The 13713-nt window shown below is 43.6% G+C and overlaps 1 protein-coding gene across 7 annotated transcripts in view; it reads right to left on the bottom strand.

Moving 5' to 3' along the window:
- ITPK1 (inositol-tetrakisphosphate 1-kinase) overlaps window positions 1-13713 on the bottom strand; it is a 154046-nt gene that overhangs the window by 20298 nt on the left and 120035 nt on the right. For all 7 annotated transcript variants that reach the window (XM_086749208.1, XM_086749209.1, XM_086749210.1 and 4 more), the window contains 2 exons: window positions 2204-2302; window positions 287-327 (listed from right to left, as the gene is read on the bottom strand). In XM_086749208.1, coding sequence (XP_086605334.1) covers window positions 287-327; window positions 2204-2302 — 140 coding nt within the window. The remainder of the gene's footprint in view (window positions 1-286; window positions 328-2203; window positions 2303-13713) is intronic.

The following is a 13713-nucleotide window of genomic DNA, read 5'->3' as shown; positions in this document are numbered from 1 at the left end:
AGACAGAGCTGACTGGAGACTGCAAACTGCTAGAAACAACTAGATGACAGAAGCTAGAAACTGCTAGAAGAACTTCCATGTCAAGAGGTTAAAGTCATATTTAACTAAATTTCAGATAAATCTGAATAAATAATGGTGCCATTAAACAAAAGGAAGAGGCAAGGAAAGGGAAGTCATTTGGGTATAGCCCTCATTCTGCCTACTACAGGATCAGAAAGCACCAGCCAAACCACCATGGAGGGACTGGAAGCAGGCGGATAACACGACAAAAGTTTTTTTAACTCACCTCGTGAGAGTTGGTTCCGTGGGCCACTCTGGTTTTACAAACTGGGTAAATAAAAAAGAAAAAAAAATGCACCACTGAAATAGGGCACACAAAACCTTGTAAATGCATTCCCATCCAAACGTGCAAATACTGGAATTCACCAGACCAAGGCATTGACTGTACCAGATATCAGTGACAGTCTCTCCTTGAACAGTGTCCTCAATCACTGCAAAGCTTTGTTTGCTCCAAGCCCTACTCTCTCAACTCCTCCATGTAACTAAGGTGCAAGTAGAGGTTATTATTAGGACTGGACAGAGGTGCAAAGCATCAGCTATGAAGTTAGCATCAGAACTGGTATTGCCATCTTGCCTACTCGGAGGGCATATTCACAAGTATGTGATTTTGCCTGAGGCTGGAGCTACTTTACAGGTGCCACAAAACACCACTGTCCTGAAAACAAGGGAACTTGGACACAGTGGAAACCAACTTCTTTTCCTAACCTCCCTGTTTTGGGGGAAGAGCAGGAAACAGAATAGGCTGAACCAAACTAAGATGCAACATATTTTTTGCAGGTAACCATAGAGAGGGACAAAAAAAAAAGCAGAAAGAATCCAGCAGTTCTTCTTTCTCCTTCATATACCTTACCTGCTCTGTATATTCTGGTTCTTACCTCCATCCTAAAATCAGTAAGATAAAAGAAACAACATGCTTCTGCTATTACGAAACCAGAGAAGAGCTAAAGTCCCTGGGACCCACACAATGACTGGAGCTGATGTTATTTACACACTAAGCAGAGAAGATGAATCCTTGCAAATAGTGAGGTGGTGGATAGGAGAGACTTCTTTGGGGATTGTTGGAACAGTCAAATTGCCAGGCAAGAGGACAGCATGAAAGGCAGACGACCTGTACCAGAGTCCAAAATAAGCTGGTAACTCAAGTCTTGGATGATGTGTGTCTCACAGACACATTCTCTGGAGAGCAGGAGGGTTTTTCAGGAAAAAAAAAGGAGAGAGGGGAGATAGAAAAAGCACTCCCACAATACCATGTTATATTAATTGTCAGTGTTATTTTTTAACTTCAGCATCATTTAGATGGGTTGATTGAGGCCTTCTGAATATATGGGCTATGCTGCTGCCCACTGAGCGCTAGCCTGCCTGGATGGAGAGGGCAATGTGCATGGGTGAGGAAGGGGGGTCAAAGCCAGTCAGCGGGCTTTAACTACTGCTTCACAACCTAGCTTCAGGAGACCTGCCTTGTTTGGGAAAGCGATGGCAGGGAGAGCAAAACATGCTTTTTCCGCAAAACTTTACCTCTGAATCTTACAAATGAGGCAAGCACCAAGGGAACAAACACCGACTAACAGATTCTGCTCACTTTATACTGCAAGGAATCAAATAAACGAACGAATTAAAGCACAAGCCCCACAATGAAGCCCTACAAACCACAAACAGTTCACAGCAGTTGTTTGAAGCTGTGGGCTCTTGGAGCGTGCTATCTATGGTAATTTATTGTACCCTCTAAGACTGTATTTGTAGCCTGGACTAGGGAAAGAGAGGGGTATGTGAAAAAAGGGAGCAGAGTCAGCAAGGCAGTGATTTTCCCAAGAAAAATAGTGAATGTGGCTAGCATGTTGCACAAGTTCAGGGCAAGAGGCTAACTTTGTTAGAACTATTAGCATTTCCCAGGAACACGTTTACTGTAGCAACATGTTTAAAGTAAGGAACATCAGTAAAGGGCAAAGTAAAAGCTGCTAGGGAGGAGTTTTGTTCCACATTCCAAGTAGATTGCTTCAGAGCATTTGTTGCAGGAAGGTTTTAACATTCCTGACACTTTGGCAATGAAACCCACACTCCTACAGTGTTGGCTACATTTTGGGGGGGGTGTACCTGCAATACTCAGAACTTACTAGAAGCACCAAGGAAAAGCCCATGTACATACTGAATGGGAATGCCAGTCCATTCTTCTCTATAAGCTGCAAGGTATCTTCTCCACAGGCACTTGTCAGCTCCATAAAGGGTGGTGAACAGATCCTCTCATCTGCAAGACAAAAAAAAAGACTCAAATGGAGATGAGGGGTTTAGCTTCTCAGCTGCATCATTACCAGCTCTCTCCACACTAACTGCTTCTTGATAGTCAGCTTTACTTTAACAGTTGATATTAAAGCACTGGAAAGACTTTTAGACAGTGAATTTGGGTTTGTGGAAACAGGTCAGAAGAAGGCCCAATTTTTAGATAATCTAAATCAAAATATAAAGTCCATATTTTCACCATTAGGTAGCAAAAACAGTCACCTATTTAGGAATAAGTAGCTGCAGAAGAATTAGCCAGTGATGGGAAAAGCAACAGGGATCCTAGCTCTTAGCATGAGCCTTCATGCACAATCTCCTACAGCATTTTACAAAAACCTGAATGGTCAGCAGGTGTGGCTGGAGTAGGCAGTCTCACAAAGCCATCATTACTGTAGGGTCCCTCAGGTGGCAGCTTCCACCGCGGACTTACTTCAGCCAAGGTGCCAGCCATGTAATTCATCCTACTGTCCACCGGGACCTCTTGGCCATGAAATCAGTGCTCATTTGGTCTGACAAAGCCGGTCAGAGCACCGCTGAGACACTGAGACACCTTGGCAAGACTGCTCAGTGGACTTTGGTTAAAGAGAAAAAACAGGGAAATCACAGTAAAATTTAACAGAGTAGGTCTGCTCCAGGGTGTTTCTGATGATGTTCTGCTTGTTCACATGGGGTTGTGCGAAGGCTGGAGTCAAAACTCAGCCCTCTTAAAGACTCAGTAGGTTGAACAGCTCTAGGATTCACATTCTGTTGACTGTAGAAGAACTTTGATTCCTCTAGGAATGAAGCAGGAAAAGGGGAAAGCATTGTAGGACTCAAAGTACTTGAGCATAAATCTCCACTGCTCAAGAGGGCTGGGTTGCAATTTCAAGTGCAAAGAGAACCGTGGCTTTAGCCATGGCTCTGGGACAGGTCAGTGGGCCCAAAGACTTTCAGACAAAAGCTGTGCACACAGTGACAAAATCAAAGCAAGAACATCACTCCAGTAAGGGCAACTACCCAACTTAACTCCTCAGTGAGCACAGTCTTACAAGTACTGCCTCCATAGAGTTTTAGCTACGACCAGGTGAATTTCGGAGTCACAAATGAGTTATAACTCCAGTTAGCTGTGCAGTACTGAACTGCAACTCAGAACAGGTCTGCCAAAACTCATTTCTAAGATTACTGAAGAGAAACAGCATAACATCTTGCTCCTTGAAGCAAATGGAGACCAGCACAAATGATGGGACCAACTGTATCTAGCAAACTCAAGTCACAGGTTTATATCAACCAGCAACTTGTCTTGAAAATAAGCAAAATGTGACGGCCACTACCATCCACATCTATCCCAGTGAGCACACAGAATCCAAACAGGTTGGAGGCTATGCTGTGCAGATGGTGCACTGAAAAGTACACGTAAACTAAACCCCCAGTAAAACTACACTCCGAGAGCGCCGTGCAGCCAGGAATCACTTTAAACGCATTGTTTAGATTAACGCTTTTCACTTCATTATAAGTATACTTTTATGCATGTTCCCTCACACAAAAGAGAAAATTGAATCACTGAAAATAACAGAGAGGCAAAACTCTATCTTTTGGTATACATATCGCAATACATGCTTCAGCACTCCAAGAATATCTGAGAACTCTGGCCATTAGCAATACTGTTGCTGCGAGAAGTTTTCTGTGAAAAGAAAAGACTATTTTCATATATCCTAAAAGGAGCAGAAAGATTGATGCTTTAAGGTCAGCCTCTACAAAGCTAAACAAAACATCCCAGACTTCAAAGCTTTCAGTTGGCTGCTATGAAAACAGAAAGCAGCATCCAAAAGTGACAGGTACTGTAATATTTACAACCCTTTGCCAGAGCAAAAGTTCCTTAGTTGGATGAATTTAAGGAATCAGATGTAGTTTACAGACACTTGGGAACAACTTTGGCTTGGCAGCTCTCCCATCCATATGCTTAAGGCTCACAAATAACTTTGCCTTCGGAGTGCAGATGCAGAGGGACGTATGGTTCCACCTCACTTCCCTCCCTTTCTCTCCCATGCAAACATGAACGGGAGACAGGGAAGATTCAGCACTCCTGCCAATTACATGACACTTGCATGGGGAGATGAAGGAAGGGGCAAACAGTAATTTCTTTGACTTTGTACTTAGAAAAGACCACCTGGATCAACAAAAATTAGCAGAGGAGACTCTTAGCATCTCAAAGTGCTCCTGCTGACTTTGCACAGCACTGGCATTTTCTCCACCAAGAACGCAATTCTAGCCCACTGAAGCCTCTAAAACAGACCATTAATTCACAGCCAGACCTGAGGGCAAACACACCCTCGCTCAACCCAAGATTGCAGTATAGCCTACAGCTAGAAAGCCTCTGCTCTGAGTTTAACTGCACACACTGCAATACCGCAGCTAGCTGTAGGTTTTTTAAAAAAGTCCTCCAGCTGCCAGTGATGACCCTCTCCTCTTTCCCAAGGGTGGCAAATACATGCTGAAGCTTTCTCTCATCACCAAGCTCCTGCTGTCAGAGTGACAGCAGTCTCGGCACACCTTCTCCGCACTGAGGTCCAGGACAGACCTCATTCAACGGCTGAGGGTCAACCTCAACATTGTTTTACATCATCATGGAACTACACCATACGATCAATCCACAAAGTGCAAGTGAACACCCAGTGGAACCTTTCCCTCTCCTCCCACCGAGGTAAGCTGCTTTACGAAGATCCTACTGAGCTGCGGTCAGGCGGTGGACCCTTGGCCACTGTCACTGCTTCTTCGCAAACCAGCAGTGACCTGTCACCATGGGAAACCATTGCCAAAAAGGACAACAATAAATACACAAACAAATAAACATAACAGTCTAGAGGTGAGAATGGGTGACACGAGTCTGGCCCCCCCACTGACCCTTTGTATTGACACTACAGCCTAACCCTCCTGGCTAAAACCAGGCAACATTCTCATTTGCATCAGAGACCCCCAGTGTGGATCAAGCACTTTATAAAAGCAACCTGAGAACTATTCACGTACGAGGCCACAGCCGTGGCACGCCTCCCACGGAGCTGCATTAGCTGTGCACAGCAAGCAGAACTGACTCTGTACTTGTGTCAGGACACAGAGCTGATACAACCCAGAACCCATGCAAGGAGCCAACATGGTCACTCTTCTATCATCGGTACTCAGCTCTGAGCTGGATGTTGGGATGCCGCTGACTGGAAGAGACTTCTAAAATAGCAAGTTTGGAGAAGACTGCCTCATCTTCCATCCTTGGTTACGAACAAGTGCCCTTAGTTCCCAAGAGATTATTACAAATGCAACTTCTATGCTTTCCACTTTGGATCTCAAACAAAAAATCAGGCAATTCCTTCCTCCCTTTGGGCACATATATAGAACCACAGGATAAACAGATAACCGTAATTATTAGCCCTATCTTCATGCAGCCTTTACAGAACTGAAGATATCAGAAGGAAAAATCTCTCCATTATTCAAAAGACTGCTGTGATATAAGAGGCTGTACATTTTTACAAGGCACGCTTAGAGAGTGGTATTTCTTTATTTTCCTAAGTGCCTGGTAGTCTCTCAGAGACCTGCCTTTGAAATACAGCCAGGACTCCAGGTGGACCACGTCAGGTCCAGAACTGCCAACTTAACAGCAACAAGGAAATACTCTTTAGTCCAGGAGAGGGTTCACCTCTCACTTCAGACAAGTACAAAAGTATCTGTAGCGTTTCTGTTGTTAGAAACAACACATCATAATTGAATTTAAAAGTCAAAATACTGTCACTGTGTTCCTCCCCTGTCTTTGTCCTCATTTTTATTGTATGCCTTGGCACAAACTTTGTGGTATCTGCTTTCTATATTTTCTCATAGAGCTCCCTCTCTTCTCATTTTTTATTTTTAGCATTGTTTGTCACCCTCATTCCAATTTATTTTCTATGCCAGTCTTTCTTTCAATTGTCATTTCTATTCTTCCACTGCTACCTACACTTTATCCCTCCATCACCCTTGAATGGAGATCACAGCTGGGATCATGTTCATTGCAAACATGGGGGTAGAGTCCGCAGTACGACCTCTCAAGAGAGCAGGGAAGCTGGCACCAACAGGTCGTAGGTGACAGGCAGCAACCGCCTCCCTTTGCACAGCGTTTGGGTAGTCAGCTCTGGCAGGTCCTGCTCTGGGGTGGGCATTGTCTCTCATGGAGCAACAACATTATTATGAAGGTGGAAAACATGACTGATGAAGGCCAGTTTACAGGATGAGTAACACGGCTAACCAACAAGAGAGAGCTGAAAGAGCACTCAAACCAGGGTGTTGGTGCCAAGGAGGGGATTATTCCGGATAAAGTTCAACAATAGTGACAGGAGCAATGGGATGTGAAGATGGGGAAGATGCAAACTAAATACTGGCTGGGGAAAAAAAGTTTTCTGGTAGTGAGAACTGCTGTAAGTATTTATGCTTGGGACTTGCTTTAGTAAGAGATGTTGAGCAGTGCTCCTCTACCCAAGGCCCGTGCACCACTGGTGGCTTGCAGACAGACTGCCAAATGGTAACAGGGTATCAAACTCCCAAAAGAAAGAAGGCACAAGAAGCCCAACACTGAACACACATACATGGCTGTTACCAGCTGAACCAAATCTTACATGATAGTAAATGGGAACCACTGTGACAGGACTGCACAAGACAGTCCCAGGGTGGTTTTTGGTGAGGGTAGATGGTCCTTGCACTACAAATGGTTCAGAAGTATTGACACAAAGGACAACTGTGGATCACTGTGGGGAAAAAAATAAACCATAAAACCAGAAGAATAATAAAATAGTTTCCTATTCAGATTTCTTGGGTCCTTATGATTTTGGAGGGCTAAGACAACAAATAATAAATTGCAGATCCAACGCTCTGCATTCATACATCAACAAACTGCATTTTCTTGTCTTCAGAAACGGAGTTTAAAAAGAGAATTCATGGTCACCTGTGAGGATAGATCAAAATCTGTGGCTAGGAAAAAAAAACACACAAGGAGGCCACTGCCTATTAAAATTCAGATTTACAGCCTCAACACGTTTCTGTACCTCATAATACACCATCCTTCACTACCTCAAGAACGTGTACTTATTCCCACCACCACCAACCTCTTATCACAGGACCATGACCCAATCACTGAACACATTCTATCTCTGATTTCCCATTTGCAAAGTGGGGAGAAGTCTTCATCTCCCCTTGGCGAGGGGGGTCTTTATGGAGCTGGTTTAAGGAGTTTCAGGAAAAAGACTTTATGATGCTACTGGGGTCATTAGAAGAGCTGAACAAACTACCTGTTTGAAGCTTCAGTCTGAGCATGAGCAATCAAAATCCTGAAACTTTTATGGGAAAAACATAAAAAAGGTGTTCACTCAAGAATATCCTGTCTTCTGACCAGGCTCGGTACTGTCTCGTTTGCAGCACCATCTTCTCAGTTTACACAGAGAAGGTGTGTAAGAGGGGCATGCTGAGGAGAATGGAAAGGTAAAAGAAGTTGGTACAGTGAATTTCTGGAACAGGTGGAGGGAGGATGCAGTTTGTCAAAGGAGCATAAGAGGAGTCCTGGAGTCCTGGAGTGTGCAAAATGCTTGGCCCAAAGCACACAAGTGTGTAACCACTTAATTCTACTTAACAAATGGAGCACAGCTTGTGCCTGAGTTGCTCCCTGTGGAGTATTATTTCTGAAGATACAGGGTGCATGACCTCCATATCACTCAATGCTCTATGCAGAGAAATGACAAAGCTGCTCCTGAAAAGTGCTGGTCTCTGCTGTAAACACCCTTAAGATGAGGAGAAAAACATCCATGTTAAAATCAAGACTGGCCCAGGTCAGTCATCATCCAGCGCTTGTGGAGCAAATGTTAAGCTATCTGAAAGATTTACAGCTCTAAACTCTAAACTTCCTACTTTGTTGAGAAAACCCACTCTTTAATAGAATAGTTGGCTCTGTCATTTGAAAATGCTTAAGCCTCTTTAAAAATAAATATATTTTCTGTAAACTCTACTTCACTGGAGCTTCCACCAGCTTGCACTGCTGCACTCTGCTCCTGGGGGGATGGAGAGGATGCACAGCCAGGGCAACCTCTTTTTCTCCTAATACAATAAGGGGAGGAAATATGAACTTCCAGCTCACCCCTGCCTCCTAAGTTCATTTTCAACCAAAACCACAACCAATCACATAGAGAAGCTGGCAGGTTCTTTTTTTAGCATATAGCTGAACCTTATCTTGAAGGTATCTTAATTTAAATCACTACATGACTGGAGTTTTTTGTCCTTCAGAATCCCTTTAATCACGGTAAACTTATTATAGCTTTGGACTGTTACTTCTGCTAAGGTCAAAAGTTGGTACATCAAGGAGTCAGCCAAGCTAAGACAACACATAACTTCACAGCAGTCCAGTCTCTGTCATCTGGAAGAACCTCTTCCTCACTCCTGCCTCTAGCAGATAATTTTTTTTCAGTTGAAGCTTCATAAAACCCCACAACTTTATTCATAGAAGCCACAACTTTACAGAGTGTTCCACCAGGTTTATTTTAGCACTTCTGAGCTGTATTAAAAATATTCTTAAGTTGTTTTCCCTTTCCCTCAGACATGTGTGTGCATGAGGAAACTTGTAGAATGGATTGACTTCAAACGTATGTCAGTCCCTACTCATCACTGAAGAATTAACCTGTATCTGAATACCCATGTCTTTGTAACTTACTCTTAAGTCTGTGGGGGGAAATTTCCAGTTCTTAGGACAAAGCTGCTGTATTTGGGGAGCATTTGGCAGCACATTCCAAAGACACAAGAGGGCAGAGTAGACTCAGCTTTGAGGGCACAGTTTTAACCTTACCCTAGCTTGACATACAAGGAATTGTGCACTAAATATCTATGTTAAATGGACCACCTGCAGAACAACAGTCTTCATTTCTAATAAAGTAGCGATTTTGAAGCATCTTGGCAGTGAGTGAGGAAATTTCACAATTGAATAGAAATAAGAAATTATTCAAAAATTCCCAATAACTTGCCATTTCCATGCTATTTAGGAATTCTAATTATGGTTTTTGAACATGATGAATTCAGCTTAGATGGAAGATAAATGATAAAAGATAAAGAAGAAATAAAGGCAAAAGTTAAAGTAAAGCCAATCTGATGGAAGTTTTTTCCCCCAGCTGAACTCTTCTTCAGAGACAACCATTTCACAAAGCTACGGTCTGTACAGCATCCTTCCTTGCCTTTTAAATCTAGACTTACATCTTATGCCTGCTTTCCTCAGTGAGCAGGATGCCCCTTTCTGATTCCCAAGAAAGAAAATCACCTCATCTCCTAGGTGCTCAGGATGAAAGAGGCAGGTTTTGCAAACAAGGATTCAGCTTACTTGAGGTGAAGGAGCCTCATGGGTACCTGGCAGTAGAGGAGGACAGCTACAGACATACCTTCAGTTAAAACAGACCCGCGGTGAAACACATTCATTGACACAGTCTGATAAAGTGAGCTCACGGCAATGGAACAAGTTAAGAGGTGAAAGATTATCTCATTCAGGAGACAGAATAAAGGCTGGGAGACGTCTGTTCATTATCAAATCATCTAATTTTTCAATACGTAGGAGCAGTTACTCACCACGTTGCAAATGCATGGGACAGGAAGCTTTGCAGTTCGAGTTTAAAATAACAAGCACAGCTCCAATTGTTAAAACACATGGCTTCAGGTGTCTGAAAAATGCAGCATTTTGGCTATGTTTATACACTTACTGTACACAAAAACTAAAGCTTATTTCCTGCAGTTTGACAGGATTACCCAAGCAACCGGACTATCTACCAACTTCAATTCATCCTCCTCCACTGTTTTTCAGGTTTGCCAGTAGCATCACATGCAAAGGCTCTTAAGGAGACACTCTAGCACACCTGACCATGGAAAAAAGGAGGCAAATGGACCAACTTTCCAGAAGGAAATAAACCTTCTGGTACTTCTTCTGGCAGCACCAGATTTGAAGCAAAGATATAGTTACACACAATGTGTTGGGGCTTGAAGGAAAGGTGTGAGCACCAGGGCCCTCATGTACTTGAACAGATAATACAGCACCAAAGTTCCTCATAACCAAGTGATGCACATGAGAAATTCACAGCAAAGCACCAGTTTGCTCCATGAAGCGGGATGCTTATCATACCCAGGAATCAAAGCTGAGCCTTGAAGGCCCAATGCTGAACTTCTTACTGATTTTATTTGCACATAACTCTACTGACTCAGTGAGTTACTTGCTCTCAATTGAAGTATCAGTCTCTGTGTCTTACATGGAGTACATTGTCTAACAAAAAAACACTAGTGAGTATATTTATGGCAGGGAGCATGATGACAGACATGACTCAGGCCGCTTTTTGTTGTCCATGACAGAGTACATTTGCAGACATGACAGTATCCAGAAGAGTAGAGTCCACTGAAGCTCTTTATAGCTCTAAGCTAAGAGGGTTGATGGCCCTTAACCAGATCAGTTTAATGAGCTTTTGGAAGCTAAATCCTGGGAGAGACTACACAACGCACGTCCCACGCTTTCAGTAAGTATCACTTCCAATCTATCCATGCTGGGTCAGGGGCAAAGCAGCAGCCCACAAGGAGTGCAAAATAGTGACAAAACTCCCTCTGAGCTAGAGAGGCATCTCAGGGACATGCTGGAAGTGGCTCTGACAGCATCAGCTGATGCCCAGATCAAGCCCCCATTGTAGAGCAAGAGTCCTGCAGCAGCTGTGCCCCAGCTTGAGCCAGGGAGGAACAGGGCTTTTGGCTCCTCTTCCAGATCACACCACCGATGACAGGGGAAATGCAAAACCTGCCTTTTATTACTTTACCAGCTCACATATATGTGAACACAAAGTGAAGTGCAAGAGATTACATGCAGATCTATAAAACACAATAAGATCTGGGGCTAACAGACAGGCATATTGTTGCTGCTGCACCGCTGAGCAGGGCTGACAGCAAGCCCTGCAGCTGAGCATCTCCAGTCGGCTATGTTGTGGGTCTGCCTCTGTGCTGTGAGGTCAAAAGGATTGTCCAGAGACTTGGTGACCATTGAGTTCCATTATGTAAAGCAGCTCCCCAGAACACAACTATACGATAGCAATGTATTTCCTACTGCCTCACGGATTAAACATAAGACTATAGTATTTCAAGAACAACAGTGGAAAGAACTGTTTAGTCTGAAACAAATGTATGTTTAAATAAGGATAGAGAAACTTAAGCAGAAACTTAAATATCATCTCAACAACATATGCAAATGTTCGGCCGTCCCAGGTTTACATGTAGTATGTGGGAAACAAGAAGGTAACACCCTACCCTAACACTGTCTGCATAGGTTAGCAAACTTCTCTAACACGTGGGAGACTTTTACCTTCTACACTGCTCATCAGTCAGAGCTTGCACTTCGTGGTGTGGAAGGAACATCACCAAACGAACAGGTTTTTTCTATTAAGAACACTTTGTATTTTCAAATGAAGATCTTAAAGAAGACTTGTAGACAATCCTGAAACACTTAAGAAAAAATGTAACTGTAAAACACTGGTTCTGGCCTTGGAGGATCGTGCTCTGCGCTTGTTTGCAATGGCTTGACTGGAGTACAGCATACCAACCAAGGCTGCTGCCCGCTACAGGGACTGCTGCAATTTGATGATTTTCCCAAAGTGGGGTGGATAGGGCCTACTCCGAAACCAACGAGAAGAAATAACTTCTGAGACAAACAAGCTATGTGTATTTTAAATACCAGAAAGAAAAAGAGTAAAGACCTATCTACGTGGGAAAGCTCTGCCGGTGTATGTTTTTCTGTTATCACTATGTAGTCTAACTATAGCAAAGGAATGCACACATACCACTTTGTTTGCATTGGATTAGTCTCTTCCGTTAAAAAGTCTTCAGACAGCTCTGTATATTTTTTTTCCTAAACAACTGCAAAACAGTCTTCTGCAAAACAGCATTCCCACACCAGACCCCAGACGATCAAAACACTGTGCAACACCTGTGAGAAGCTATTGGGAGGCAAGGACCAGCAGTCCTTACCTGCTACCCTGAAGCTGTGTTGTTTTAGGGAGCTGACACTACCTCCATGCTGCTGATAGGAGGAAATCCTGTGCACCAGGATTCTGGATAGCACCATGAAGACAAAGTAGTGGCTGCTGAACTGGAAGGGGTATGTGTCCAAGCTTGGCATTCCTGTGCATGCCATCTGCTAAGATGCCAGCCCTCTAGCAGTATCCAGAACAAAGTGGGTTTTATTTCTGTTTTCTCTTGTGATGTGAGTCTGCCTCTTTGGTCCCATCTTTTGTGCAATCAATGCCTGAGTCCCTAGTTTGATGCTGGGCGTGTCAAGCAGCTAGCAGTAGCCAGAAGCCCTGAAAATTATTCCCTAAAAAACTCAATGCTTCAAAGCAGCAAGTCCAGCATTTGATTTCCTCCAATAACACTTGTGCAGGAGGGAGATGGCAACAAAAAGGCAGTAGGAATAAGGACAACTCCACCAGAACAGAGTCCCTGACCGATGTGCCAGTACACATGACAGCACCAGGAGCCAGGCGCCGTGCGACACCAGCCTCCTGAGTGTGGCTGTGAGCTCCCCAGAGCTGTGTGCCAACGGATAACCATGACAGAAGGGCAAATTCATCTGACTTAACTCCAGCCAACTTGTCTATGCAAGCTGTCTGTGTACCAGCATAGTCAGGGGAAATAGACGCATCTGGATGGCGATTCACCTTATACGTTCAACCGTTTAACATTATCACTTCTGGACAGATCTATCTCTGCCCATTGATTGCAGAGAAATGTTGACTCCTAGTACTGAACACACATGCAACTTTATTTAGCTAGACAGTGTCAGGTGCAAGGAACTGCCCTTTGCTGCCAGACAATTACCTTCGCAAGAACTGTTGCTGCAAAATAATCTTTCCTGAAACGTGTATTCCTGTCTTGCAGAGAGCAATGCTGACCTGTATAGTCTGAATACACAAAGAAGTACCTATAATTTTCTGACTTCAGTTACTACACCGACTCCTAATTCATGAACGTGCTACCATCTCCTGTCAAAGAAGCACGACAGCAAGGGTGGAGGAGATGTCCACATGCAGAAACACCCTGAAGGAAAGCCCAGGAAGGACAGAGCTTGTGGCTCATTTCCTCAGTTTATATCTAGCAACACTGGCCAGGACAAATAGTCTCCTGAATCATATTATCCACTTTGGCAAAGATTAGCTCCCAAATAAACTTCCTAGTATAATTTTACTTGTTTAAAAGGGAGTGCAAATATTACCCTGGTTCCCCTGACTGTAGTGTCCCTGGTTTTGTCTTGGACTCATCAGCACAGGCTTGCTGCTGCTTACTGAATTTTTTGCTTGTAACAACATATTAGCCCCAGATTACACCTTCTGCTCT

The sequence above is a fragment of the Chlamydotis macqueenii genome, chromosome 5 (assembly GCF_036417535.1).
Source record: "Chlamydotis macqueenii isolate bChlMac1 chromosome 5, bChlMac1.mat, whole genome shotgun sequence".
Classification (NCBI taxonomy): domain Eukaryota; kingdom Metazoa; phylum Chordata; class Aves; order Otidiformes; family Otididae; genus Chlamydotis; species Chlamydotis macqueenii.
This window is presented reverse-complemented; position numbering and strand designations above follow the sequence as displayed.